Genomic DNA, 27,812 nt, shown 5'->3' with positions numbered 1-27,812 from the left:
AAATACTTTTAATTGTTGACGGTCAGGCTGTTTTATATCTCGTTGTTTTGAGGTACAGTACGTCTGCTATGCGCTACTCCGTCGTCCTTTTGTGGGGCTGATGAGCGGAATTCCGCTGCTCTCTGGGTCCCTCAGCGCACTTCCACCATCTTACCTCCTCGCCAAACACCAAAATTCCATCTCACCCATCATCCATGGAGCGCAGCGACCCGCCAGCCCGACGGAAGTCCTGTCAGGCCTGCAAAAAGGCGCGGCGGAGATGCGATCTAGCGCGTCCAACGTGTCAGCGCTGCGCTCAGCGGAATATCCACTGCCATTATCCTTATGCGCCTCCACAGCGCGAGGGCGTCAGCTGTATACAGCCCGTGATTCCAGTTTCTGGGATTGAGGGTTCGCTTACGCCATCATGCCTTGGGATGCTTGATTCGATTCTGGAACCGACGGACGATTTTACAGACCAGCTGTTCCAAGTTTCGTTAGATTGCGATGCTTCCAATTGGTCTTCGCCGCGGCTTTCAACCACGGCTCAAAATGCGTTGAATAGGTCTCAGCTTGTTACTGTTCCTCAAGTTACAAGGGCAATTACGTCCCGGCTTCAGTATGCTATGGATACAATATTAAAGGGCCCTTCTCAAATGGTTTCGGAGAATCAGACGCCCTGGTGCCATTCGCACTTGTATGATGAGGGAATGCCTAAATCTATGCAACGTGAGTAGAATCCGTGTCCCGCCAACTCATGCATAACATGTCAATACAGATGCGGTATCTTCTGCTGCACTCCATGCAGCAAAGAATCATCTCAACGCCAGAGTCATCCGCGACAACGTGGAAAGTCGTGTACAAGAACTTCTTTCCAGTTCTCCAGCAATGACACCACTAGAAACTCTGGCATATGCACAGGCCCTCTTCATATATCAAGTACTCCGCCTACAAGATAATGATTCCCGAACCTATGCCATCTACGAATCTACCATGCCTCACCTCGAAGAAGCATCCAACGCCCTCATCCCCTACATCGCTTTCGATGAAACAGCAGACTCACCAGATCACACCGCAGATCTCATTCCCCTCTATCCTGCCTCTGCAGCACAAGCCTTCTGGACAAACTGGATCTTCCAAGAATCAGCCAAAAGAACCCTCGGCATGATAAACTTTTTCATGTTGACATATTACTTCATGAAAGGCGAGTCAGGTAATAGATGCGGCCAGAATAAAAACATCGCTGTGAATCGGTCTGTCACCATGTCTGCGCATTTATGGAAAGCTCAAGATGCTGTTGACTTTGCACTGGCGTGGCGAAATAAGAAACACTTCGTGATAAATGTGAGCGCGTAAGTCAACATTGAGTTTTGTTTGTTGTGTCTTTAGCTGACGATTAACGGACCGAATTTCTTGGAGACGATAATCCACGATGCCCAGAAGGATGACATTGATGCTTTTGGCAAGATATGTCTAACATCGTTGATGGGACTTACTGAGGCAAAAGGTTGGTTAGCTATGAAGGGGATTACTTTATAATCTTTCTATATATTCTTTCTGATTCCAGTCCACCTTGATAAGGTGACAGTACGATGAGAATACCTGGGCAATAATTCTGATCGCATGCGTCTACACCCTTCTGTATAAGAGGCTCCTGCCCCTCCTTTAATCACATCATCTTGAACTCTAATTCATCCTCCTTGTGACATTCCTGCCGTACTAAAAACTCTTTCTCGAACTCATTCTCCTGTTCCCAGTAGGCATCGGCCTTTGCGCTTGGCTTAAATTCGCCAGATTTGACAAGTTCGTCAGATGGGTACTCGTAGACATCCAGTTTGATGGCTTGATTCCCTGGGTATAAATGGAGATACTGATTCCCGGCCATTGTTTTCATAAACGCGTCATAGCGCTCAAGATCATCGATGTGAATTGCATCTCGGGGAGAGAGAAATGCCACTGCTCTACAAATGAAGAATGTGGCGAACTTGAACATAAGAGCGAAAGGTGGCATGACGCTGGAAATTCGAAAGCCTCGGGGTTCTAGTAAGAGCCGTTGGTGTTTTCAACTTATGGTTTGTTCCTGTTTTTCAATTTTATTGGCGTGTGCAGGTGAAGTTCAGCCGCGGTATATATGCTCCACCAGGTATCAGATCATTTAGTTATCACATGATGATCGCTTTGAACCTTTATCCTGCCGCCCTTGCCGACTTCCCTTTATCGGGCATATGGAGACAGACAGGACTCATTATTTGATAGATCGACGGCCCGAAGATAGAAGGTGTTTTCATGGAAGTACTGTATTGGCCAGGTCGGATAATCCTGCCGAAAACTCCACCCGCATTGCAATGCTCCTCGCTAATAGGGTCTTTGCTTGTAAAGTTTCTCTTCTTGATAACTCTTCCACGCTGGCGTCGACGGGATACTCTATAAATTATTGGAAGTGATAAGAGTGTAAAAGACTTTATTTAGTCGAGATTCTATAGTATAAATTTTGCTGTAATACTACTCAAATTCGAGATGGTTCTTTTGACTTTGTAGATATCTTGTATTCGCGATAATGGTACGTATCAACAAGTTGTAACGGCTCAGTTAACATGTAAGGAATGAATACGCATAACTCGCCACTACGGCTTGGAGGCAGCGACTAAAAGACAGACACTAGTATTATTCTACATGCAGAGCATTACCACTTTCTTACTATTATTTATAGAGAGATTATTTTAATGCCTAAGATGCGGGTATAGGGTAATTATGAATATTCATCGCCTTTGCCAAAGACCTGAAACAGATGCTATGATAAAATTAGTACAGAGTATCGGGTCCTCTTCTTTTGCCAAGCCTGACTCCCACTTATGGACGGCGACGCCGAGGCAAAACCGGTGCGGCTGAGAAACAAAAGCCCAGTCAAAGCAGGCGATGTTACTTCGATTCCACGGTATCATCTCCAAGCCCCAGTTATAAATAACCAAAATGAAACATGCCCTGCGTTTCGTTATCTTATCTCGTATTGATAAGATTCTTATCGCCCCAAGCCAGCAAGGACCCTAGCCTCGGGTTCTGACATTAAAACAAGGTGCCAAAATTAACTGGTCTAAATATATACTGAGATACACTAAACTTACCTAACCCTTTTCGTCACTTAGGATAAAGGTCTTAAATTTCCTTGCCTCCCCTTGCCTGGAAGCTCGGCAAAAGTCCCTTAAGTAAGCTGCTGACAGACCAATAAGTGGCAAGGTCTGCCGTGAAACAACTCCACCAAAGCGGCCGACTTTACAGCATGAATACAGACCCGTGATAGGGTCATCAGCCGCAAAAAGCACAATGGTGGTTAAAAATAAGCGAAAATACAAGCTTAGGAACAAGCTTCTGCCAAGCGTCAATGCCGAATCCTTGCCGGCCCCGGCAGTCGAGACCATTTAGTACTATATCCCCTGCCAAGAGCTGCTCAATTGAGAGGCTTTCACGATGCGGGATCCTGATTAGATGGAACGATATTTGTTTTAATGCACTCTTAACCTAGCTTTTCGTGCAAAAAAGGAAGGTTGGATTATTAGACGTCAAGCTATGCTCAGCCTTGCACGTGTCATGGCATTGCAATGGAAAGAAATTGAACAGGCTTGACAACCGCGGTGAGCCTCGAGGACCGTGTATAAATACGTGACTAATGCCCTTATTGACTTATTTCTTGTCCTCATCCTCAGACAACTTGACTACTCTCTCCTCTCTTACGATAGCTCGATACCATCTCATCATCACAATGCTCGTCTCAACTGCCCTTCTCGCTCTGAGCTCAGTAGCCTTCGCAGCTGCTACGCCCGCTCCAGCTCAAAACCCCGAGACAGACTTTAGCTTCTGGCTTGGTGGTCCTATCCTCGAGAAATGTCTCGCTGAAAAGAACTGTGAGGACCGTCTCCTCGACAACCCTTACTACGTCGAAGCCAAGAAGACCAACCATGCCAAGCGATACAGTTGCCACGGCGCTGGCATGCACACCGTCGTCACCAGCGGCAAGAACTTTGTCAAGTTTGGTTCTTTCAACCCCTACGATTTGTTCCATCACGTCTATGATCTGTGCCATGAAGGAGGATGCGATAGTGGTAGTGACTGGGCCCGAAGTACAAAGTACGTTACTGCTACTGGTATCTATTCCAAGGATATCAAAGTCAGTGCTCAAGGCGTTTACTCAGGGTGGGACATGCGTAATGCTCTTGCTCAATCTCTCGCCGATGCGTCTGGGCGAAACCAAGTTTGGTCTGAGGAGGTTGCGTGCCCCAGTGGAGGACGAGCATGCTCTCGTGTCAAGGCCTGGCAGGGATATGCTCCCAACTTCCATCAGTCTGCGATCTTCAACAACTGCAATCAATATGGCTGGATGAATGCCAAGACTGATGGTCTTACTGGAATTACTTCGGGTGGAGATTGCAAGTCGATTGTTGAGAAGCTTGGAGCAATTATCGGAGAGACGGTTCCTTTTGGAGCAGGAACTATCCCGCTTCTGGGTGCACTTTGTGGTTAAACGGTATTACATGGGAATTGAGAGGGCAGCCAAGAGTGAGATGTATAGAATTATGACCCTTTGGACCTTGCTGAGTTAGGGGGGGAGGGTACTGGCTTAACCTAGCAAATATCGCCCGTAGCCGTGTGTCTATCTCAAATTCATTCCCATTCCTTATCCAAAACAACAAGATTTTGATACCCCTTCTTCACAACCTCGGTATCAATCACCATGACCGCAATGAAGGTTGTGTCCTCAGTGTCGCTAGGGTTATCGCTGACAGTGTGATGGCAACCCGGAAACTCGCGGAAGCTCTCGCCTGCGTGATACACCTTGGGCGGGTTACCGTTCATCCCGCTGAGGAGTTGACCCTTAATCACAGTGGCGGCGACGGTCGCACCAGAGTGAGTATGCGGCGGTGTCCAGCCGTTAGGACCATAGTGGACTTCGAGACCAACGATGGACTTGCCGGGTGCGTTGGTGAGCTCGTAGTCATAAAGAATCTTGACGGTTTCGCGAGGGCGATTACTGGTACTGATTAGCTGGATTCTGGACGAGGCAAATGTTCAACTTACGACTTGTTCTCAACACTGTCTGCCATTTTGATGAAGTAGATGTTGTACGATTATTGCGATGGGATGGAGAAGACACAGCAGCAAGAGATAATAAGAGATGAGGAATATGATAGATACTGTTTTTTACCGGAATGAACTACTTATACTGATAAGAAAGTCGTATTTTCTCAATTGATAGAGGACGATTATCCTACCCGTCGGCCTCCCGATTTCCGGGTGGGGATGAATAAGCCGGGCAATCGTCAATTACGGGACCCGCCCGGGTATCCGGGTATTCGCTTCTGTCCCCGAATCCTGGGCGCAATTGCCTACTACGACTATCAGCATATAAACAGTTCCTTCTTGGCAGAAAAATGTGCTTAAATGATATCAGCTCTTAGTGATATCATCCACTAGTCTATCATTGCACTTTATACACCAGGAACAATTCCCCCAAACCTCAAGATGAAAGCCGTTCAGATCCTCGGAGACATATCTTCTCCAAAACTCACCACCAACTTCTCTATGGAGAAACCCGAACCTATCAAGTCCGATATTCTGGTTCGTGTTCATGCCGCTGGAGTCACTGGCGATGAAATTATGTGGCCAGAAACATATCGACGTCCATCCCGCATTCCAGGCCATGACATATCCGGAGTCATCACCGCATTTGGCCCTGACTACTCTGGACCTCTGAAAATAGGCCAAGAAGTTTTTGCGTTTCTATCGGCGCACACGGGCGAGGGACAAGCTGATTATGTCCTTTGCTCTCCTGACGAGGTCGCCCCAAAGCCAACAGCGCTTTCACATGCTGAAGCATCTGCGTTGCCGATTCCGGTTCTGACAGCATGGGAAGTTCTCGATTATGCTGACATTGACGCTGGAACGAGAGTTCTTGTGACTGGCGCGTCGGGTGCAGTTGGTCAGCAGTTTGTGCAGCTTGTCAAACATTTGACAGGTGCTCATGTGATTGCACTAGCATCTGCGACAAACAAGCAGCTACTGGGCGACGTACCTGACGAGATTATTGACTACAAAACTCCAAACTGGGAGAAGTCTGTACAGGACGTAGATGTTGTATTTGACACGGTGGGCGGAGAGGTTCTGGCAAAGACGTGGGAAACTGTCAAGTCCGATGGCATGATCATTACAATCGGTGATCCTGCGCCGTCGTGGGCTTTTGGAGGTGATGAACCTTCAGAGTCCTTGTCCCTACCAGGTGTCAGGTATAAGTATTTCATCGTATCGCCGAACGGAGAGCGCTTGGGAAAGATGGCTGGGCTGTTTGACGAGGGAGTGATCAAGCCACTGGCGGTCAAGACGTTTCCGTTTGATCAAGCGGTTGAAGCTTGGGAGCATGCAAGGCAGCGAGGAAAGGGTTACAAGGTCGTGATTGAGTTATAAGCTGTAAATAGATATAAAAAAGGAAGTTGGGAGTAGGGATTAGATAGATTATTGAGTATTCAACTTGTACTTCATTCAATCCAGCTAGAATCCAGCTCCACGCCCATGTTGATCCATCCGCATATATCCTCAAACGACCCCAGAGACGCAAAAACATTATCATCCTGGTCCATCGTCGGTAGCGAATCCATGCTTCCTTCCCCCTCGCTTTGCGTTAAACTCGGGACCTGATTCGACCCTGGAGTACTCCCGACATCCCCACTACTCCCTCCAAGTCCCAAAACATGACGAGCGATAGTCTGTATCTCTTTCACATTCCTCGCCGTCCTTGGCCAAACCTCGCCTACGGCTTTGAGACATCCGATAGTCAAACGGATCTGATCTCGCGCTACTGCCAAAGCTTGATCTTTGAGCAAGTAGGTACAAGCCGATAGAAGGGCGAGAGTCCCTTCGCTAACCATGCATGTCGTGAAAGGCGTGTGGTGGAATGGGCGGACCGGTAAAGCCAAGAGCTGGATCTGTGCATTGACTGACTTGAGAATTCTAGTTGTGTGTACGTTGATGAGATCTGGCTTCGGTGTATCTGCTGGTGGTTCTCGAGCGCAACTGGATACTTTTTCAACGGGGTTGAATCTCAGATCCGATAACGGTCTGTGTATACCAATAGTTGCACTAAACAGTTAGTTCAGCTCTCATTGTTGGGAGCGAAGGACATACACATGAATAAGCAAGTGAGCTTGAAACATCAATTCATCAATAGTCCCGTCTTGCTTCAGCACCGGCTTTTTGTCTTTGGGCAGTAGCAGTAGCCAGGCATCGAATGCCGAGTCAGCGGATTGTATGATGGCCTCTGAATCTTCTCTTGTCGCCCTTTTTGGTGACATGTAAATGACTTGTGCTGCACAGCGCACCGCACCGATGAGATAGGCGAAGGACGAGAATACCACGTCTTCGCTATCGAACTCGCGAGAATCGAAGTCCTGTAAAGTCTTTGGTGCAGGAACTGTCTATGGCTCGTATGTCAGCCTCTTGCTTCAAGATCGTGTAAATTACTTACGCCCGATTCATAATCTGACTCTTCACAGGGAAGTTCCGCGGTAGGTTCGACATGCAATGTTTTGAAGTTCATCGTCCCCAGTGTTCCAGCGTAGGAAGCATCCACGATGAATAGCATCCACCACGTTCGTCTCCAGCATTCAATCATGACCGGGTCTCTGAATCCGAATGTAACAGCGAACTCCTGCTTATGCATTTCCAGTCTGACAGCAACATCAATTGCAGCATCCATCTGATCTTTTGCTTCAGCCTTAAAGGTATACCAAAACAAAGCGATGGAGTACAGCAGGCGAGCCTGAACTTGCACTGGATCTGATGGTTTAAGCTGTGATATTTGAGCCTCGATGGCGCGACTTAGTGATTCTGACCATTGGTGGGTGTCATAGATATGCCCAATCAGCCGCATGGAAGCTATGAGGTGATTAAAGTTGAAAGCCGATGTTTGGGATAGTTGGACCAAGTGCTTGAATGGGGGAGCGAAAGGGTGCAAGTGGTGAAAGTTGGTATAGTACGACTTGACCAGAGCATCATCGGTGAGACCGCCATGGCCGAAATGCGGTGTTTCGCGGTTCTCTGGTACTGGTGTTGGGGCGGGTAAGCTCGCATGTTGAAAAACCTCCATGCAATCCGCCCCAGTCGCAGATTCACTGCCCAAATTGATTCCCTCATCAGATATCTCCGACACGACATTGTCTAGCTGTGAATCAGCCTTGTTAGCCAGACGTCTTCGCCTTTCAGTCAAAGCAGCTCGATCAAGACCACCACGTCTTGAAGCTGTATACTGGCACGTCTTGTCATATGCCATGCACCGACTGCATCGCGGCTGTTTAGCATCACATTTCACATGCTTTGTCCGACACTCGAGACAGGCTAGTGAAGAGCGTGTATTGACACGTGTTGAGACTAGTCGCTCCATGGTGAATGGGTATTTTACGTGGAAGAGAAATATGGTTGATGCATGTCAAATCGAGGTAATACTAAAGTGGGGTCACGGGTATCCGGGCTTCCGGAAATAGAGTGGGTATACGAGGTGTCAGCCAAGATGAGATTTCCATGGATGCCATGCATTGTTTACGGTAAAGACTGCGTGATTATTGGAAACGAGGAGATAGCTTAACTAAAATTACACACTATTTGAATGCTTTCTTCTGTACCATACAATACTTCTTACGGATACCTTTGCTCCAGGTTGTCGAAAATTCGTCGCCCAAACTGATCCATCCATTTGAGACGTTGAATTTTCTCCTGACTGAATTACCTGCTAGGCTCGTGCAAGTGCCAATCAAGGACCTTGTAACCTCTTTGCTCGACGATACTAAAATCCGGCTGCAAATAATTAAAGGTTCGAAAAGGCAAAGTGCTGATCCTCTCCGACTCAGCCTCCTCCTCATTAAACATCTTGACCCCACTGTAGCCAGTATCTTCGCTAGCAATAAAATTAGCACGTATACCGGTACCCTTGATATCGATATCCCATTTCTATTTAGTTTCCTATATATAGTTTTCTACTAGTCGCCAGTATTCACAACGCTGTTTAATCGGGCAGGTAGCAGCATTCAGGTAATAAAGAGTGAATTCCTAGGGGTAATACTGCTCTGGAAAGAAGGTCCTTATACAGAGGAAGTCCTTAAAAAAGGCTCTCTCGCCTACGTCTTCTAACTTAATACATTCTAGAGTTAAGCTTTAGGGATATGACGGCGTAGCCTGTGGGGTCTATTGGTAGAGATGCCTTAATTGGCGAGGCTGAGGCTATCCTGCCGCTTGGTTATACTGCTCTGCTTCTCTCCTGCTCTAAATTTAAGCTGCTAGAGAAGCTTATATAATAGAGAAGAGCCTAGGCTAACTGTATCCTGATAATAGTCTTGCGATTAGTGAGATAGTTTATGCTGTTGGTAAAGGGTTAGTAAACTCTAGGTTAGATAGAATATGATGCTTTTGGTAGAATAGGCAGTGGCTGGTAAAGTACAGTTAATCTTCTGTTTTACCTGCTTTTAAGCTAATCTTATGTTGTCCTAAGAGTAAGGTTGTGATAACTATGAATCTCTAGTATAAGTATGTTGCTGTCTGGGCTTGTATGCTCTATAACTTCTTACGAGGATGTTACAATGGCCCAAGTTATACGACAGTGTATGTGACAAAACAGATAACGAGATCCAAAACACCATTTGTTCTCCAGGTTGATGAAATGTTCTATCCTTAGGGCATCCGTGTTCATCGGGACAGTATCTCGAGAGCAGCGTAGTGTAATCTCCTGTTCAAGTTTCACCTGTCATTCTTATCATTGCAGATTCGACTTAAGATAGCAGGGTAGTGAGAAAATGCATGTTGAATGCTGTTGGTACGGTCACGGCCATGGCCAAAGCGGTTTCCGACCTCGCCTCCGAGGGGTGGCTCCGTTATGTGCACGGTCTTGTTGGTTGCCTTCGGTGATCTCCATTCCTGGATATTGCGCGAGCGACCAACGAACCACTAACCGTCCAGTTGTGGATCATTTATAAACAGCGCCAATCCCTAATCTCTTGATCTCAGATTCTTTCTCAAGCCAACCAAAATGGCTTCTTCAACGCCAGACATCTCGTGTATTCTGCCACGCCTTCCCCAAGAATTAACCAATGCTATTTCTCAGTATGTAGAGGGTAGCGACCTCAAGGCCCTGCGGGAAACATGCTCAGCAATGGCATGGGCCATACCACTCCATTTCGATCGTGTATTCATATCCGCAAATTCCCTCAATATCCAAGTCTTCAAAGCAATCGTAGCCAACGAAACCTTTCGTCCCAAGTCACTGAGATTATCTGGGACGACGCCCGTCTATTTACTGGACCGGAGCGCTGGCAATACAAAGATGAATGGGAGTATCACGGTCGGGAGCAGATATGATTGTAACTGAGAATGGGTGTCCGAAGTGGTTTCAGAAAGGATCGAGTACATCTGACGATGACTGGTGCCACCCTACACTTTTCCTGTTGCTGATAATCATATGGGACTCGCAGAGTGCTGTGACTATTATAAGCAATTGTTAGAAGACCAAAGGCAGATTCTGGCAGCTAATGCTGACATTAAAGCTTTCAAGTATGGTCTCCAGCGTTTCACATCCTTGAAACGAATCACCATTACACCTGCGACTCACGGGAGGCATGGGACCCCACTATACAGGACTCCTATGATTAGAGCATTTCCTCCTGGATTCGACTACCCAATCCCAAAGGTATGGCCTACTGCCCCAATGAATGATTCTGGAGAATGGCAGGACGAGCTTCCATGGATATCTGAGGAGGGCGATGCCCCGTATCAGTGGTTCTACGGTGCCCACTGTACCGCTGAGAAATACAGAGAGAAGTGGCGAGGCTATCAACTCGTCAGCCGAGCCTTGATTGAGTGTGAGAATCAAGTCACAGAGCTCAGAATTAAGGGCCACGAGATCAAGTCCGGATTGAGCTGTCGAATCTTTGATCAGCCTTGCACCGAATACGAAGATATATGCACTCTACTCAGGCGTCCAGGGTTCCAATACCTCGATCTTGATCTTTTCACAGGTCTCATCGAGCACGACGACTGGGCAACATACAAGACGGGCCTTTTGCGCGATGCTTTAGCTCAAGCTAAAGATTTACAGCATTTATGTGTGAGTGCTTCGACAGATATCGAGGATGCATATTGCCAACAGCATGATCCAGACGACCTCGAAAGGCCTGTATTTCCCCTACGGACAATATTTCTCATTGATCACTGGCCGCGACTTCAACATTTTGGTATCTCGAATTTTCTTATAGAGATAGATGATCTGGTCGATGTTCTATCCGCTTTACCACCAACACTGCGCTCCGTTGAGCTCATTAACCTAGCGTTTCGAAATCCGGACCATGGCTACGGCGATCTCATTCGGCAAATCCGTGATACGTTGGACTGGCGCTTACGGCCTGCTGAAGAGAGACCGAAAGTTCATATGGTTTGTTCAGGAGAATCTAACCCCCAAATGGTGGAGAATGAGTTGATCGAGGTAGATGATGCGGTATGTTCTTATCTGTATGGGGATGGTGAAAACCTATTCGAGCCTGAGTCGAGGTACGTATCACGTGGAAGAGGGGCTGTACGGAGGGATGTATTCAATCCAGCCTTCCGAGCTCCTTACTAGAGTCCAAGATACATGTTATTGACAATCTTCTCTACTCTAGCAAGTCCTTTAGACTCAGCGAAAAGCTTAGGAACCACGGGTTTGATAGTGGGATTTTAAATGTACTATATAGAAACTCTTAACCCTAATTTTATTGCCAACGATGGCCCAGCAGCCGTCAGCGCATTTTGCCGTGTCGGAGTAAAACTATGCCAACCTAGAACAGCTGCATATCTTCTCTAGTAGTGGTCACGTCTTTGTAAAAGCTGCAGACACTAATATTTAAGATGTACAAGTCCGAGTTATTTGCATGACGGTTATGTGTGAATTTGTTTTCTAGAAGTATATCCATCTTGCAGTGTCCAAGATGATCTCGTGTCGACCCGATATCACTTTATATCTAGCGTACCTGTACTTGGATGAGGAGATGAAGGCTATCTGTTGTAGACACATGTTGCGTTACCCTCCCATGGACTTTATCAGGCATACGGATTGTGTTCCTCTGCAGAATTTAAGACTCAGGTGTTCTCGACCTTCGAGGTATAAAAGACTGAGAAAACTATCAGACAGAATTGTACGTGGGGAGAAGTCATATTGTCCTCTGACGGTGGAGATTGTTGAGGTAAAGATGGGTTGCTGTTGTCCGAGACCGCAGCCATCTAGCATTAAGGACAGGTGTTGATAGAGCGCTCTTTTTTGGTAGCGGAATATGTAATGGGAAATATCTCGTCTGAAAAGCTACTCAGTCCAGGCCCTTTTTAATATCTACTGCTGCCACAACTGGAAATGCCCGAAAGACTCCGCTCTCAAATGCTTTTCCTAACCAACAGCTGCAAGCGAGTCGCTTGGCGGGCCGACTTTCAGTGGATATAAGCAGACCAACAGCATTACTTCCATGAGATGTATTTCGCTGTTCCCTTGTAAAAGTCAATGGTCATGTTGCCTCACTCCATCGCTGCCGCTTCAATCTATTGGGACCATCAAAGCAATCACTTTAGCCATAAACTCGTGATGGTGTTACTAATGTCTTGAGGCTCTCGTGCGTCAGGCCATCAGGACCAAATGTGAATGTCACTAGGAAATGGGAAGTGGAGTCTGGCACTGAAGCCAAGGCCTTGGCTAATTAAACATTGGCCGATATTCCCGGACGACCCATGCTGTTCCACTGTTTAAAGCCCCTTCCCTTCCATGATCGCCCTCTAGCTTTTAAATCCATCCTTAATTCATCTCTAAATCGATCATCTACACCCATTTCACCATGTCTTCAGCCATCACCACTTCCCTGCTAATGCTGGAATACACCGGCACTCCCAATCTTGTCGCCCATGTCATCGGCGCAAACCCCACAGCTACGACATTCGTCTTGGACTGCGAAAAACCAAAGAACAAGAAGACCTGGGACGAGGACGAGTGCTGGTTCACGAAAGAGACTATCATTCTCGGCCCGTGGGCTGACAAGACACCTGCGCCTGGAGCCGTAACCACCGGTATCTGGAGAGAAGGTAGCGTCGACGACGATGAAGAAGAAGGCTACTCGTTCTCGATGGAATGCCAAATGGATTATACGATGCCTAAAGTCTGCACTACTACCAACCATGCTTCTTTTTCCTTCCACGATGGTCGGGAGGTTACAGCGACGTACACCAAACACGGCGGTACGACGTTTGACGGGTTCTTCTATTTTGGATATGGATACTTTGACTGGACTCCCGTAACTGTCACAGCTGGTCAGTCGTATCTTCTTTCTGCTAAGACCGCCGCTTCCACGGAGGCTACAGCCACGAGTGATGTCTCTGGAACTGCCAATGCTGCAAAAGCAACGACCTCGGCGGGCGAAACTACCAGCACGATGGATGATGCTGTGATTACCGTTACTGGCGAGGCTTCGTCTACAACGACTTCGAGTAACGGCGCAGGCACTAGACGTGCTTTAAGCCTCTGGGCTGCAGTGGGACTTGCGGCGACTGTGGTCTTGTTATGAACATTGGTGGTATCAGACTAGTAGGATTTTTATTCATGGTAACTGGTCGACGCCAGTTATTTCAAGGGAACAGAAGCGAGTCGATGCAACAACAGTGCATATTAGGATAAAAGTAAACCATATTATTAATCCTTTTACCCATTTGCCTAAAACCTGAGAAGCTGCCCAGAAGTGGGGCTGCATTACAATCACATGGGCCTTCTTTATTAGCCACCTAAGCTCTTGAGTCCTCAATGACGTGGCATAGACTATCACTGGTTGAATTACGTCGCTATGATTTTTCTTGCCATTGCTATATGCAAGCAGGCCAGAGCCCAGAGTTACTTTTGTGCACCTGTCTACTTAAAGAACAGGCTCTCAAATCCTCTCTTACATGGCGGTCATCGTTGACGGACCAGAGATGTGTTTAAAACTCGAAGCTAGAAGACTTCTAAAGGAAACTTATCTAGAGTCATTGTGAGATGTGTACTAAGGATCTGCACAAGGACATGCGATGGTTACAACTGCCATTTGTGGAGGGACCGAGGATTTGTTATCAGGAACCACCACAAATGCGCTACTACCTGCTAAAAGATGCCTCTAAATTAACCTTAACCCCATCGAGCTGCGCTCCTCGTCCATGTGATGCATCATCTCTGGCTGCAATGCAACCGTGAACCGAAAGATGGCGTTTTAGTCGCTCTCCCACTACACGGCTACTCACGAAACTGAAACCGGGTAGATTATCCCCAATTGAGTCACTGTGGGCCGGAAGCACAGGACAAGTCCGAAGTCCGAACCCCAAAGGAGATGATCAGATCAACCATCAGTCTCGGTATTCTTCCAATGCCCGAAAGGTGTTATAAAAATGAAGCTCCGGCTCACAGTTTGCAGTTCATCACCAGTCACTAAATCACATCCATTTGCCATGTCTGCAATAGTGAACACGGGTATTCTGATCGTGGGTGCAGGCCCTTCTGGCGCCGCCCTCGCGTCCTTTTTGGGACAGAATGGTAAGTCTTGTATCTTCTCATGATGGACTGTCCAGTAAGTTAATGGGCAAATTATAGGACTGAGTGGACTTGTCATTTCCAAAGACTCGCATACGGCCTATACACCTCGAGCTCATGGGTTCAATCCCTTTGCTTCAGGTAAGATTTAGTATAGATACAAGCATAAGCAGTTGCTGACGCGTACGAAGAATGTCTACGAGACATTAATCTGGAGGATGAGGTGCTTCGGCTAGCAATTCGAGAGCCTTTCATCCTTTCGTCGCGCTTCGCACAGAGCCTAATTGGAGAAGAATACGGACGAATCTCTGCATGGGAGGAGAACCCTAGGTCTTTAGTAAGTCAATGAATCCATGTACTGTCCCTTACTGATAGGAAACTTGATAGTGGAGACGAAAAGAGACAACGCCCTGCGAGTACGTGGATTTTACACAGAGACACTTGGAACCTCTTCTTCTCCGTTTTGCATCACACAACGGTTTTAATGTTCGATTTTCAACTGAGATCCTCAATGTCGAATCCATCTCAAGTCAGAAGACCGAGCCTGCTTATATCTGCACAGTTTATGACCATATCACGAAGCAAGAATTTAAGATCCGCACAAAATATCTCTTCGGAGCTGATGGGGCAAGAAGCCCGATAGCACGCCAATTCGACTTTCAGTTCCTGACTGAAAGTCCAGGTCCAAAAGCATGCAACGTCTTGTTTCGCGCAGACCTCGGCAGGTACTTGACAGAAGGGCGCCGTTGTGGAATGCATTGGATTATACAACCCGACCGTGCCCTCTTCCCTGGAGTGGTTGCTCATCTGCGCGCTGTTCGGCCTTGGAACGAGTGGGTCATGGTAGCGTTTGGTCCCCAAGGCAGCAACCCCTTTGAGGGCATGACCGCTCAGAGCCACGAGCTTGTAGACTTGATCCGACATCTTGTGGGAGACGACTCACTTGATGTAGAGATCTTGAAGCTTGACGCTTGGACTGTGCGCGAGTCGGTCGCGGAATCGTACTCGAAAGACAATCAGACCTTGTTTCTACTAGGTGATGCGGCACATAGACATCCCCCAACTTTTGGACTCGGTAGCAACACGTGCATCCAGGACGCCTATAACCTTGCGTGGAAGGTGGCCTACGTGTCAAAGGGTTTGGCTGGTCCAGGGCTGTTGTCCTCATACAGTCAAGAGAGACAGCCAGTCGGTGCCGACCTTGTCCGAGAGAGCAACAACCAGATACGGAAGAATGCGGAGCTCTTCCGTGTATTGGGAATGATGGCCCCGTCTGCCGAGGGCATGAATCAAGTGAATCAACTATCGCACGCGACGCCAGAGGGCTCGACGCGACGGGCTGATCTCCACGGCGCCTTGGAAGAAAAGAAACAAGAGTTTGAGAGCCTTGGGTTGGCCTACAATCAATGGTATGTATCCAAGGCCGTGTACCTGGATGATGAGCCTAGCCCAAGACCAGTGGTGCAAGGTGACCCAGTCGTGGAGGTCCAGATCAGCACCTATCCTGGTAGCAGATTGCCCCACGCGTGGATTGATAAACCAAACCGCCTGGGTATGGTATCGACTCACGACCTGGCTGGAAATGGTTCTTTCTGTTTACTGGTGGGTGTGGATGGTGGCGATTGGAGAACGGCAGCTGAGGCCGTCGGGGCAGCTAACGACATCCCTATCAGTGTGTTTAGCATTGGCCCAGGTCAGGAATACATCGACATATATAGAAGTTGGCATGAGAAGAGAGGGGTTAGTGACAGCGGGTGTGTTCTGGTTCGACCAGATCGTTTTGTTGCATGGAGGTCTTTTGGAAAACCTGCGGACTGTGAGCAGAAATTAGGAGAGGTTCTGAGGAGTGTTTTGTACCGAGACAAGTTGTAACTACAAGTCCGTGGATGAAGTAGGTCTGCCAATCCATGCTTCTGGTAAGAGTCCGCGTTAATATCTGCATGTATGCCTGTACATCTTTTAATCACTGGTTTTTGTCTTCTCGCACTGCAGTAGCCAAAGCCGTCATCACTTTCGGAGTTTCAAGTCGCTTATGTCTTACTTTGACCCAGTACATGCTACGATGGTCCAACAGCAGTCAGAAAGTCAAAATCGGCGCCTCTCTCCGCCTGCAACACTGAACGCATGAATAAACCACGGTACCCCCTAGCCTTCTTCCTCGCCACCCACGCCGGCTGTTCGTCTGTCCCTGCAGTAGACTTACTGCTCTCAAACTGAGTCATCCTTCGTTCAACCCGCCGTTTAATCTCCTCAGCTGATATGTCAACCTGAAGGAGACATCGACTTGCGTCGCAAGTAATAATATCACCATCCTCTATAATTCCAAGTACCGAATCTGGGTCTGCAGCCTCTGGAGAGACATGGAGGATAATCGAGCCGCCTGCTGTGCCGCTCATCCTCCCGTCTGATATCCGAAGCATATCCAACACGCCCTTCTCTGCTAGCTTCCGAGGAATCGGGATCATACCCGCCTCAGGCATTGCAGGGTTTCCAACAGGACCAATATTTTGAAGAACTAGAACGCTATGCTTGTGGACTTCAAGTTTGGGATCATCAAGTCTTCTGGCCATATCAGCCGCCCCGTTGAATACCACAGCGGGTCCAGAGTGTTGAAGGAGGTGTCGCCACTTTGACGCGCTTGCCTTCATGACGGCGCCACCTGGAGCCAAGTTCCCTCGCAGGACAACTAACGAGGCACATGGATACAGGGGATCGCTGAAGGGGTGGAGAACGCTTAATGATCTTGGAACTTCGATGTAAGACGCTTTATCGAGGTTGTCACCGAGGGTTCGACCCGTGACTGTCTGAGCATTCAGGTGCAAAAGGGGTCGAATTTCACGAAGCAAAGAAAGCATCCCCCCGGAATTGTGGAAGTCGGTCATGTAGTTATCGCCACTGGGCTTCAGATCAACTAGGAGCGGTGTTTTCCGTCCAATCTCATTGATGGTATCCAGATTGATGCTTTCAACGAGGCTGCTGTCCCAGTGTCGGCCGATGATGGCCATTAGATGAACAACGGCATTTGTAGAACCACCGATGGCTTGTAAAACGGTGATGGCGTTCAGAAAGGATTCCCGTGTCAGCATCGACTGGGGCCGGATTTGCGATTTGAAGGCCGCCACGGCGAGAGCGCCAGTTTCTTCGGCGATGCGTAGTCGCGCTGAGGATACTGCTGGGGCAGTGGCACCGTTGAATGGCATGAGACCTAGCGCGACTAGGATGCACGCCATTGTACTTGCAGTCCCCATCACACCGCAAGTTCCAGCCTGCTCATCTCGTCACTGGGAGTTCTTTCACAAGGTGGAAGTGCTTTGCTTACTGTCGGGGCCAATTCGTTGTTTATAGCTGCAATGTCCTCGATATCAATTGTCCCAGCTCGGTAGCTAGCCCAGTTGTTGCGGCAGTCAGTGCAAGCGCCTATCCGTACCCCCTTGTGGCTTCCAGGCATCATTGGCCCTGTCACGAGGTGAAGGATCGGCTTGTTGGCTGAGAGCCCGCCCATCAATTGCGCCGGTGTGGTTTTGTCACAACCTGTTGCTCGGTTAGCCTATCTATACCAACCGCTTCGCCAAGATACGTTCCAACAAAGGAGTGAAAGCAGACATACCTCCTATCAAGATAACAGCATCGCATGGCTGTGCTTTGATCATTTCTTCGGTATCCATACTCATCAGGTTCCTCAAGTACATGCTAGTAGGTGAAGAAAATGATTCATGGATACTAATAGTTGGGAAATCAATTGCTAACCCCCCATTCAATTGCACGCCACGTTTAACAGCATCAATTAATTGTGGGATATTGGCATGACAGGGGTTGAAACTCGAGTAGGTGTTGACAATACCGATAATTGGACGTGACAGCGCATCTTCACTATACCCCAGGGCCTTGATAAAAACCTTGCGGAGGAAAAGAGAAAAATGGGCGTCTCCATACGAGGTCAGACTCTGTCGTAGGCCATTGGCGTCGGGCGGAATTGGTGTCGCAAGGTCGTAGTCAGGATTGACGTGAGATGATTGCTTTTTCGTGTCATTATCAGACTTGTCGGGCTGGATCAAAAAAGACATTTCTGACATGTTTGTTCTTGTAACCTAATTGACCCATTCATCATAGTTGATGAGATTGTTGATTCTTTATATTTGCTACTCTGGACAGCTCAGTGAAGTCTTTCTACCCCTTTGGAGTAGCCTTCTCGGATCGTCGGGGGCTGACCCACCTCTTGCCGACCGCTCCCCACTCCGAGCATTTCCGAACAAGCAGTCTCAGCTCGGAGATGTCCCAAACCTTTTCTTTTCGATCAGCGCTAGATTGGCCTCGACTGACCAGCCATCACCTTGCGGAACACGCCATTCACAAAAGCATCTCACGCTAAAAGAACCTAGTTCGGCGTCGTAAGAGATTCCCTCCCTTTCTTCTTCTTTCTGCCATAGCGAAGCCATTTTACCAACTTGAGCAAGTATACCTAAGTCAGAGTCAAGAAAGAGCCCAACACACAATGAATCTTGTTAAACCCGGCCATCATCAGCTCGCTAGCTATCCCGACTTGAAGGGCAAAGTGGTATTCTGTAAGTCCCAAAACCACATGAATCAATTGTCTTTGGGCATGACGCAGCACTGACGCTCGCTGTACAACAGTGACTGGTGTTGGACAGACTGGAAGTTTGGATGAGCCAATGTGGGGTAATGGCGCCGCTACAGCTCTCCTTCTAGCCCTCCAGGGAGCTCGCGTATTTGGCTGCGACATCAACTACCAAGCGGCCATTCATACCAAAGACCGCGTGGCCGCCGAAGGGGGAGAAATCACTGTGACCGAGGCCGATGTTACAGTTGCCCAAGACGTGAAAAAGGCAGTTGACGAATGCGTCGCCACGTATGGGCGTATCGATATTCTTATCAAGTAAGTACAGCTCTCTTCCCAAGAACCCCGTGTTTGTATTCAACGCCAGTTTTCTCTCGTGTGGCCGAATCACTGGCTTACGTAACAAATTTCACAATTGTAGCAACGTTGGGCGTTCCGAACCAGGAGGGCCGGCTGAGCTGTCTGAAGAGGTTTGGGATGCTCAGACCGACATCAACCTCAAATCCGTATACTTGACCTGCCACCACGTATTACCCCTCATGGAGAAACAAGGCTCTGGCTCTGTTGTCAACATCTCCTCAATCGCTGGTCTGCGATATATCGGCAAACCGCAGGTTGCATACTCAGCCACCAAAGCAGCCGTGATCCAGTTCACCAAAGCAACTGCTGTCATTTACGCAAAGAAGAATATCCGTCTAAATGCCGTGGTTCCTGGTCTCATGTATACGCCTCTGGTTAAAGTCCTGGCGGAAAAGTATGCGGGCGGCGACCTTGAAGGGTTCGTGGCTAAGAGACATGACGCCGTTCCGATGGGTGAGCAGGGTACCTCTCTTGACATTGCAATGGCTGTCACTTTTCTTGCTTCGCAGCAGAGCAGATACATTACAGGACAGAAGATTGTGGTGGATGGTGGTATCACGTCGTCAACTGGCTAAAGACTCGAAGTAGAGCGAAGACTTTAGATGATGCTTTATTTTCTTGAGCATGATTTGTAGTTCGAGGCATAAATTGAGTGTCAACCCCATTGCAGATCAGGATTCCAAGTATCATCAAACACAATGTCCATAATGGTATTAAAGTCTTGACCAAGACCAAAGGGACCATCTCCACGCATGTTATTCTGGTGATTCCTGATGTCAGAACGAATTACGATGGTACCATCACCCACAAGGAGCTTTCAGTCTAGACTTACCTGACCTTGGGCGAATTGCATCAAGTCAATATTTGCCTCTGTAGCCCCCAATGCCTCCCATTGTACTGTGTTCTCCGTCGCTTGCCCTTCGGTGACTGAGGGGACCAGCATCATCTGCGGGCTTAAGTGTTGCTCACTACTAGCGAACGAAGCCGATCCAACGACAGAAGAGTTCGGTGTCTTAATACTCTGGGCAATCTGCGTTCGTCGCCGCGATTCCTGTATCAACCATGTCAGCTCTCGAGCACGACAGATGCAAGAAAGAATCGTAGCACCTACGTCGAGAAGCTTTTGGGCGCTGATATTGCTGCTGCTTTCTAGCCTACGGTGGAACTCCATGGCGTCTTCAACAGCCTTCTCGGCTATGTGCAGCTGCTGCTGGTCTTGGCAAATGGTCATGTAGACGATGAGAATAGATATGGCACAAAACAAGAAGTGGGAAGTGATCTGACAGAGACTGCTTGTCAGACATGGCAGGACCATAAACTTGGTGGCGGTTTGACTCACCCAAAAGGTCCCATTGTATCTCGACTCTGCCACGCCAAAGTCAGCTGCCAGTTTGATCATGGCAAGAGCATTGTCGGCACATCTTCTTGCCCGGTCTGATGGGGGCTCTACTGGAGACTCATTGGGCTCCTGTCGACGGAACTCTTGAAGAAGATACCCCCGATAGATAAGCATATTGGCAAAGAAATAGGCCGACTGGACGGTACGTTGTTGCCTCTTCAGTATCCACGGAACATCATAGTATCCTTCCTCGTCGTGCGAGGGCCGGTCAGGGTGGAAGAATCTTGGCGCGTTCTGGAGCCACTGTTGGAGTTCTTCTTCCAGGTCTGAGACCACCCTATCGACGGATGATTGCGGACGGTCGGAGGCAGGATAGAGCTGGGATGCAGCTCTTCCAATTATTCGTACTAGGCTGAGAGGAACCATGTCAGTAGACGATGAGAAGAGCAGGGTAGAAAGAATAGAAAGCAAACAGAAAGTGAAAAGCTTACCTATAGTGGAGCGTAGTGCCCATCAACAACTTCTTCTCACGAGCGTCAACCTGTGAGGAGATGCTATCGTCGATTTCGGGCGATAGAACCACAGTAATATCACCTTCATGTATTGCCATGGGCCGTCCCAGAATCACAGCCAAGTATCTAGATGCATCCAATTTAGCAATCTCCTATAGTGAGCGTAATTTGGCTTACCGGTCAATCATGAACATGGCCCAGAATAAACGTCTTCTATAATATAACTGAAGCGGCTCGATGGTCTCGGTGTGGTGCTCTTTCTGGATGTCGATCATCTGGCCCAATCTAACGGCCCATCCGAGAGACATCCACGCAGAGTTGAATCGACCTAAGACAAGCTCACATTGGCACTGGACCGCACATGGTTAGCAGAAGATTAGGGAAGCAGTGACACTCTAGAGCAGTAAAAATCACCTTCAAGACCTGTGCCTGCAGTAGCGCAATCGTTGGGGGGTATACATGTTGGACTCTCTCGAGCCTCGACTCGGCAGCGCGTAGGAATGGTAATCTTGTTCCAGTCAGCTTGATTGAAGTTGATGTCTCAGCCCCATCTTTCGTACGCTTTTGCTCTCCATGGCGCTACCGGCTCGTTTCTCCAGGACGCCGTCCAAACGCATCTGCCTCAAAAGTCAGAATAACCCAGCCAGTACCCTGAGTATTCAGCTCACCCAGTCCCGATGACAAGCAGAATAATAGCAGAGCTTTCATCATCTCGCGACAAGCTCACACTATTCTCGTACAGATCATCTAGCAGTTCAAAGGTCTGGTCACGCGGTAGAAAGCGACAAGTCGCATTCCCGTGCTCGAAATATGCCTCGAGGTAGCTTGTCGCGATGCTTTTGTCGGGTAGTGCTAGTGTATGGATATAGTTCGAGGTTCGCACCGATCGATCGCATTCGTCGTGTCGTTTGAAGAGATTTCTGGGTAACCCTTGACCTATCTGTGTCAAGTGCCTCGAGACTCTCCGCAGGAAGGCATCGACGCTGGCATCGCCTAATTTGACGCATCAGCGGACCACGTTTCTTCAACTAAGCCATGTGGAAAGAGATGCAAGGATTTACCGGGGCAATCTTCGACACCCTCGACGCTGTCTGTGTTGACTTGTTCGGCCGCGCTGGTGGTTGGTTCCGGGCCTTGCAAGCATGCAGAATTCCCGTCTCGGAGATGCTCGGATGGGATCGGAGGCTCAGATCTGTGCTGGGGCCGAGTCTGTCTTGTGTGAGAGAGAAATTGCATAATTAGTTACAGAGCTGACTCTACTTACAGCCAACCCTGCTTGAACGCGGTTGTAGGATGATAGGTATGAGCAGGCTGAATAGCACGTGTTAGGGTTGGGACCAGATGAAAGAGTGTGCCAACATCAGACCTACTGATGTGAGAATGTTTGCAGCGGAAGCAAGGCTGCCGTCCATCACACTTGACCTTACGTCGCTTGCAAAGATCGCATGCTCTGCGTTGATCGTCATTAGAATGCTTACATTACTGGCCCGGAGCGTCGGTCGATACATGCCTCGTAACATTTTTCCGATGAACCCCCTCAGTTGTTAGCGACGCCATGGTCCTATCCCTCCAGTCGGGGGCAGACCTCGGAGATGGTTGATGTAGTTATCAAATCAGGCGGAATCCCTTTGACTATTGACTAGGCCTTCCCCGACTGACTCAATAACAGCTCATCGATTATCAGCGACGACGCGTGTGATTACAGAATACCAGCCTTATAGAGGCTGCGTTATCTCGACACCCTGTTTTATGCATAACTTATGGAGCAGACTGACTGGCTGGAGATGCATGCCTTGTGAGGATATGCTGTAACCCCGCATCCAATCCTCGCCAGGGAAAAGCCGCATCCTTGCCACTAGTTTCGGAAATGCTGGTCCACTCTTTCGGAGTTGCTCGGACCTTCAGCCCCGGCCCATCTCCGACCACCCACCTTCAGACAATCGGTCTGGACGACAAGCAAGGAGGGTCAGTCTACCCCATGGGGAACCAGGCTTGCGATTCATTGGAATTTGCGGAGGTTACTATTCACAACGCTAACCCAACCATCATCATGGACGGTTATAAACTGTATCGACATCCCGCCCTTTGTTCTATATCTCAAGCAGCATCTGTCTTGGCCGTTTCTTGGTTCATCCTCACGATAATCGCCCTTGATCAAACAAAGATATCATGCAAAAGCAATCACTCCCCCTGCCCATTGAGGGCAAAGAAATGGATGAAGCCGTCCATACCGAGACGGTCACTGAACTGTCTGAAGGGGATCGAGCGTTTCTCGCGAGCTTCACCGACATGCAGAAGAAAAAGGTCATGTGGAAGGTAACTTTATCAACTCACGCTGGCAGAAACTTCAGCCTTGTATCGGAAAGAAAGCTGACTCGATGGTCTACAGCTCGACATCAGACTCGTGCCCATGCTCGCGTTCCTCTACCTCATCGCATACCTTGACCGAGCCAATATTGGTACGCCAGGACCAGGCTCGAGATACTCTTGTCATTGCTAACAACGCCTGTCAAGGTAACGCCAAGATCGAAGGTCTCATGGAAGATCTCAACCTGAATGGCACTCAATACAACATTGCGCTTTCCGTCTTCTTCGTCCCGTATATCTTGTTGGGTAAGATGGCCAAACCGATACTTCTGTGACTCCACGCTGATCCAGCTACTATACTTTTAGAAATGCCTAGCAACACACTCTTGCTCAGGTTCAAGCACCCTTCGTACTACATCGGCACCATTGTCACTCTGTGGGGTATCGTCATGACCCTCACGGGCCTTGTCAAGAATTTTGGAGGTCTTGTGGCATGTCGTATTTTGCTGAGTGTTTTTGAGTAAGATATCCCCACCTGGTTGCTTGTCCCATAATGCTAACAAACCTTGCCCCTTAGATCCGGCTTCTTCCCTGGCGCCGTCTTTACCATATCTCGCTGGTATCTGCCACACGAAAACCAAGTTCGGATCGCACTCTTCTACTCTGCAAGCGCCCTTGCCGGCGCTTTTTCAGGTCTCCTTGCGTTTGCTATCGCCAAGCTCGACGGTGTAGCCGGCATCGAAGGGTGGAGATGGATATTCATCCTCGAAGGCATTGCTTCAGTCATTGCAGGTGTTTTGACCTTCTTCCTCCTGATCGACACCCCGGAGCTTTCGGGATGGCTCACCCCCGACGAAAAGAAATATCTTACCCTTCGACAGTTTGCTGTCCAGGGAAACAGTATGCGGGTGCGAGCAGCTGAGGAGTCGCGCAAGTGGGAGATTGCCAAGTCAGTCCTCGTCGATTGGCAACTCTATCTTCAGGCGCTGGTCTATTGGTCGAATACCGTCCCGAATTACGGCATGAAATTCACCATGCCTCAGATCATCAAAAACATGGGCTACACCAGCAGCAACGCGCAGCTGCTAACTGTCCCGCCTTACGTCATCGGTGCCATCTCGGCTTTTGTCTCGGGAATCCTCTCAGATCGCTTCAAATGGCGGATGCCCTTTATCGTCACAGCCCAGACGCTGGTGCTCATCTCATTTGCAGTCTTGTTCGCGAAAGCTGATGCCATCTCTGATAACATACCAGTCTGCTACTTTGCAATTATACTTGCGAATATTGGCTTCTATCCAATCAACCCAGGTGGCAATGCTTGGACTCTGAACAATCTTGCTGGGCCGACCAAGAGGGCACAGGGTATTGCGTACATGATTTGTCTCGGCAACATTGGTGGCATTATCGGCAGCTATATCTACATCGAGGATGAAAAGCCTACCTATCCCACTGGTTTTGGATCCTCCCTTGGCTTCGCAGGCCTTGGTGTACTTGCCTGTATCCTCTTGGAGTTCTTCTATTGGAAGATCAACCGTAGCCGAGCGGCTCTGGATGAAGATCAAATTCACCAACATTACTCGGATGAAGAATTGGAGAAGATGGGGGACCGCTCTCCTCTCTTCCGTTACACACTCTAGGGGGCTTTCGGAACATGGGATATAGGAAAATGGATGACAGTCTTATATTTCTCGGTGGACAACTACAATAACTAATCCTTCCTAGAATTTTCTCAGCCTCGTAATTAAATATCGAGCTTTGAGCCAATATCTTGAGAGTTCTATCCCGTCTTGAAATACCCTGTAACGGCATTTCTTTCTCACTCCTCCGAGACATCGCGCTTCGGTATTAGCCCGGACTTTTAGTTGTCCGCCAAAGCGGGGCCTTTGAACCAATGATCACCTCCCCTCTTTCTCAAGCAGTTAAGCTCCTTCCATCCTCGACCGTAGGTATCCCAGCCAGATCGGCCTAAAGATCGGATCGGAGGCTGTTTGCGGCCGATATGTGGTGTACTTTCAGGGAAGGTTTACTTCTATATAAGCTCAAAAGTTGCACTTTATGTGTCTACACCAAACACCAAGAACTTCAGCCTGCAAGCATGGACTCTCAACTCGAAGGCGGTTTTCTGAGATTAGAAACAACTGGACTTTTTCTGCTGTTTCTCTGTACTCTATACTTGCTCTATCATGTGAGTACGGTTTCACTTCCTCCACCTTTAGTTCTAACAATCCATAGGTAACATGTACTATATTCTTTAATCCACTTTCTCGTCTACCAGGTAGGCCATCCGCATCCTAACCATTGCAGGCTACGATAACACTTTTATGCAGGTCCCTGGATATCCTGCTGGACAGACGCTATTCTGAAATACCACTGGCTAAAAGGCACAAAAGCGCAATACATCCACCGCCTACATCAGCGATACGGTCCGTTTCAATAACCTCCGACAGTTTACCGCTAATTCGTCACAGGCCCCGTGGTGCGAGTAGGCCCTCACGAGGTTGACATTTCCGATATAACAGCCGTCAAGGAGATCCATCGCGTCAAAGATGGCTACAGAAAAGCGCCATTTTACGAGAATCTTGTTCCCAATACAAACAACCTCTTCAATACCCTTGATGTAGAGTTCCACCGTCACCATCGACGTCTGCTGTCCTCGCCCCTCTCTGAATCATCGCTCAAGTCTGTGGAGCCAACAGTCAATGATTATGTCAAGACAGCAATTGCTAGTATGAAGCGTGAAATGGACGAACGCGGAACAGCGGATGTAGCCAAGTTCTGGCTGTTTATGGCCACGGATATAATCGTGGAACTGAGCTTTGGGGAGTCATTCGGCATACTGAAACATGGTAAAGTGGGTGGCAAGTTTACGGGTCTGTTGTCTTTGCTAACTCATATGGCCAGAAGAACCAGTATATCAAAGACCTAGAAGGTCTAGCAGCTAAAGGTTCGATTCGATCGACATTCCCAACTCTCATATCAATTGCGACTAAGCTCCCACTTCCTATCTTCAAAGAAACTGCCGCTGCAGCGCAACGGATCAGAGACTATTCCGCCGAGGCTGTCGCACGCTACAAAAGAGATTTCGCAAACAATCCCGCAGCAGCTAAGCCCACGTTGTTCAGAAAGCTCTTTGAAGCTGGTGAAGCGGGTCTATCAGATGATGAGATTCGGGCTGAGGCGCAGGCTTATATTGTCGCTGGTTCTGATACTACTGCAACGACATTAACCTACCTCGTATACTCCGTCTGCTGTCGTGGCGATGTCCGGCAGAAGCTGGTCAAAGAGCTCATGGAACTACCCGACGACTTTGGCCACAGTGACTTGCGCGAGCTTCTGCACTTGAACAACGTTGTTGATGAGACGCTTCGACTATATGCAGCAGTTCCTTCAGCTCTTCCTAGGGTCGTGCCCGCTAGGGGCGCTCACCTTGCGGGCTACTTCATTCCCGGTGACACTGTTGTTTCAACACAGGCCTGGACCTTACATCGCGACCCAGATGTATTTCCCGACCCAGAGACTTGGGATCCAGCACGTTGGGAGAAGGGTAGCAAGCTGATGCACGATGCAGTTATGCCTTTTGGCGGAGGTTCAAGAGGTATATCTCTCACCTGCTGTTTCTTTTCCAGTCTTTACTAATGGTTTTCAAGTCTGTATCGGTAAACATCTTGCACGAATGGAGCTTCGTTTGGCTACCGCGAGATTCTTCCGCGCTTTTCCAAATGCCTGTATTTCATCAATCGAAGGAATGTCGCAAGATGATATGGAGCTGCGTGCGTATTTTCTTTTGACACCGAAAGGAGGAAGATGTCTGATCCAGCTGGATTAAAAAATTGGCCGACTGTTTCTTCTTTGTGTAGCCTGACGATGCGAGAATGAAGGCCTTGGTGGCGTGGTGAAAGAACTAAGGCGAGTAGTAGCTGGGTAAGGCAGCAGGAAGGCGGACTTTTAGGAGCGAGGTGGTAGTATTGGTATAGCTTTGCTACCTGTAGATACCAGCTTGCATAAGAGTTTAGTTATTGGTAGAAAAAAACAAAACATCCCGAAGAGCCTTTCTACCTTAATCTTACGATGAAAGAGAATCAGTTGGCCAGAAGTACAGGGTATTTCCCATGATTCGATGGGAGATACTTTAGCTGCCACTGAGGT

At 48.4% G+C, this 27,812-nt stretch overlaps 14 protein-coding genes across 16 annotated transcripts; 9 read left to right on the top strand and 5 right to left on the bottom strand.

The window, feature by feature from the left end:
• The first annotated feature begins 157 nt into the window (after positions 1 to 157).
• On the top strand, positions 158 to 2,062 carry FOIG_09759 (uncharacterized protein). The gene is made up of 2 exons (XM_031210044.1): positions 158 to 708; positions 758 to 2,062. The coding sequence occupies exons 1-2, from the start codon at positions 195 to 197 to the stop codon at positions 1,333 to 1,335; spliced, it is 1,092 nt and encodes a 363-aa protein (XP_031060295.1). The 5' UTR covers positions 158 to 194; the 3' UTR covers positions 1,336 to 2,062.
• Positions 1,325 to 2,075, bottom strand: FOIG_09758 (uncharacterized protein). The gene has a single exon (XM_031210043.1). The coding sequence runs from the start codon at positions 1,988 to 1,990 to the stop codon at positions 1,649 to 1,651; it is 342 nt and encodes a 113-aa protein (XP_031060294.1). The 5' UTR covers positions 1,991 to 2,075; the 3' UTR covers positions 1,325 to 1,648.
• Positions 2,076 to 3,736: 1,661 nt separating this feature from the next.
• On the top strand, positions 3,737 to 4,439 carry FOIG_09757 (uncharacterized protein; the record flags this gene model as incomplete). Its single annotated transcript, XM_031210042.1, has 2 exons — positions 3,737 to 4,101; positions 4,133 to 4,439. 2 exons carry the CDS (start codon positions 3,737 to 3,739, stop codon positions 4,353 to 4,355), a joined length of 588 nt encoding a protein of 195 aa, XP_031060293.1. The 3' UTR covers positions 4,356 to 4,439.
• Positions 4,440 to 4,635: 196 nt separating this feature from the next.
• FOIG_09756 (uncharacterized protein) lies at positions 4,636 to 5,075 on the bottom strand (the record flags this gene model as incomplete). Its single annotated transcript, XM_031210041.1, has 2 exons — positions 4,636 to 5,002; positions 5,050 to 5,075. The coding sequence occupies 2 exons, from the start codon at positions 5,073 to 5,075 to the stop codon at positions 4,636 to 4,638; spliced, it is 393 nt and encodes a 130-aa protein (XP_031060292.1).
• A 418-nt stretch (positions 5,076 to 5,493) lies between these two features.
• On the top strand, positions 5,494 to 6,432 carry FOIG_09755 (uncharacterized protein; the record flags this gene model as incomplete). The annotated part of the gene is made up of 1 exon (XM_031210040.1): positions 5,494 to 6,432. The coding sequence occupies one exon, from the start codon at positions 5,494 to 5,496 to the stop codon at positions 6,430 to 6,432; it is 939 nt and encodes a 312-aa protein (XP_031060291.1).
• FOIG_09754 (uncharacterized protein) lies at positions 6,403 to 8,404 on the bottom strand (the record flags this gene model as incomplete). Its single annotated transcript, XM_031210039.1, has 3 exons — positions 6,403 to 7,104; positions 7,150 to 7,439; positions 7,490 to 8,404. 3 exons carry the CDS (start codon positions 8,402 to 8,404, stop codon positions 6,504 to 6,506), a joined length of 1,806 nt encoding a protein of 601 aa, XP_031060290.1. The 3' UTR covers positions 6,403 to 6,503.
• Positions 8,405 to 10,028: 1,624 nt separating this feature from the next.
• On the top strand, positions 10,029 to 11,675 carry FOIG_09753 (uncharacterized protein; the record flags this gene model as incomplete). The annotated part of the gene is made up of 2 exons (XM_031210038.1): positions 10,029 to 11,500; positions 11,664 to 11,675. The coding sequence occupies exons 1-2, from the start codon at positions 10,469 to 10,471 to the stop codon at positions 11,673 to 11,675; spliced, it is 1,044 nt and encodes a 347-aa protein (XP_031060289.1). The 5' UTR covers positions 10,029 to 10,468.
• Positions 11,676 to 12,818: 1,143 nt separating this feature from the next.
• Positions 12,819 to 13,776, top strand: FOIG_09752 (uncharacterized protein). Its single transcript, XM_031210037.1, has one exon. It carries the CDS (start codon positions 12,861 to 12,863, stop codon positions 13,581 to 13,583), a length of 723 nt encoding a protein of 240 aa, XP_031060288.1. The 5' UTR covers positions 12,819 to 12,860; the 3' UTR covers positions 13,584 to 13,776.
• Positions 13,777 to 14,382: 606 nt separating this feature from the next.
• FOIG_09751 (uncharacterized protein) lies at positions 14,383 to 16,444 on the top strand (the record flags this gene model as incomplete). The annotated part of the gene is made up of 4 exons (XM_031210036.1): positions 14,383 to 14,575; positions 14,633 to 14,713; positions 14,764 to 14,909; positions 14,960 to 16,444. Exons 1-4 carry the CDS (start codon positions 14,431 to 14,433, stop codon positions 16,442 to 16,444), a joined length of 1,857 nt encoding a protein of 618 aa, XP_031060287.1. The 5' UTR covers positions 14,383 to 14,430.
• Positions 16,445 to 16,629: 185 nt separating this feature from the next.
• FOIG_09750 (dihydroxy-acid dehydratase) lies at positions 16,630 to 18,636 on the bottom strand (the record flags this gene model as incomplete). Its single annotated transcript, XM_031210035.1, has 3 exons — positions 16,630 to 17,838; positions 17,892 to 18,103; positions 18,180 to 18,636. 3 exons carry the CDS (start codon positions 18,634 to 18,636, stop codon positions 16,630 to 16,632), a joined length of 1,878 nt encoding a protein of 625 aa, XP_031060286.1.
• A 234-nt stretch (positions 18,637 to 18,870) lies between these two features.
• FOIG_09749 (uncharacterized protein) lies at positions 18,871 to 20,236 on the top strand. 2 transcript variants are annotated; one of them, XM_031210034.1, is made up of 4 exons: positions 18,938 to 18,960; positions 19,027 to 19,134; positions 19,205 to 19,466; positions 19,570 to 20,236. In XM_031210034.1, exons 2-4 carry the CDS (start codon positions 19,065 to 19,067, stop codon positions 20,081 to 20,083), a joined length of 846 nt encoding a protein of 281 aa, XP_031060285.1. In that variant the 5' UTR covers positions 18,938 to 18,960; positions 19,027 to 19,064; the 3' UTR covers positions 20,084 to 20,236. The 2 variants fall into 2 exon arrangements, with proteins under 2 accessions (XP_031060284.1, XP_031060285.1); XM_031210033.1 differs by having other exon boundaries at positions 18,871 to 19,134.
• An 89-nt stretch (positions 20,237 to 20,325) lies between these two features.
• On the bottom strand, positions 20,326 to 21,667 carry FOIG_09748 (uncharacterized protein; the record flags this gene model as incomplete). The annotated part of the gene is made up of 4 exons (XM_031210032.1): positions 20,326 to 20,559; positions 20,620 to 21,259; positions 21,339 to 21,485; positions 21,537 to 21,667. The coding sequence occupies 4 exons, from the start codon at positions 21,665 to 21,667 to the stop codon at positions 20,326 to 20,328; spliced, it is 1,152 nt and encodes a 383-aa protein (XP_031060283.1).
• A 1,682-nt stretch (positions 21,668 to 23,349) lies between these two features.
• Positions 23,350 to 25,379, top strand: FOIG_09747 (uncharacterized protein). Its single transcript, XM_031210031.1, has 5 exons — positions 23,350 to 23,675; positions 23,749 to 23,818; positions 23,874 to 23,972; positions 24,033 to 24,186; positions 24,244 to 25,379. Exons 1-5 carry the CDS (start codon positions 23,529 to 23,531, stop codon positions 25,301 to 25,303), a joined length of 1,530 nt encoding a protein of 509 aa, XP_031060282.1. The 5' UTR covers positions 23,350 to 23,528; the 3' UTR covers positions 25,304 to 25,379.
• A 382-nt stretch (positions 25,380 to 25,761) lies between these two features.
• Positions 25,762 to 27,504, top strand: FOIG_09746 (uncharacterized protein; the record flags this gene model as incomplete). Of its 2 annotated transcripts, XM_031210029.1 has the most annotated exons (6): positions 25,762 to 25,851; positions 25,899 to 25,941; positions 25,994 to 26,089; positions 26,135 to 26,517; positions 26,568 to 27,261; positions 27,314 to 27,504. In XM_031210029.1, 6 exons carry the CDS (start codon positions 25,762 to 25,764, stop codon positions 27,490 to 27,492), a joined length of 1,485 nt encoding a protein of 494 aa, XP_031060280.1. In that variant the 3' UTR covers positions 27,493 to 27,504. The 2 variants fall into 2 exon arrangements, with proteins under 2 accessions (XP_031060280.1, XP_031060281.1); XM_031210030.1 differs by having other exon boundaries at positions 26,568 to 27,504.
• Between the last annotated feature and the right edge of the window lie 308 nt (positions 27,505 to 27,812).

The sequence above is a fragment of the Fusarium odoratissimum genome (assembly GCF_000260195.1).
Source record: "Fusarium odoratissimum NRRL 54006 unplaced genomic scaffold supercont1.16, whole genome shotgun sequence".
In the NCBI taxonomy this organism is placed as follows: domain Eukaryota; kingdom Fungi; phylum Ascomycota; class Sordariomycetes; order Hypocreales; family Nectriaceae; genus Fusarium; species Fusarium odoratissimum.
This window is presented reverse-complemented; position numbering and strand designations above follow the sequence as displayed.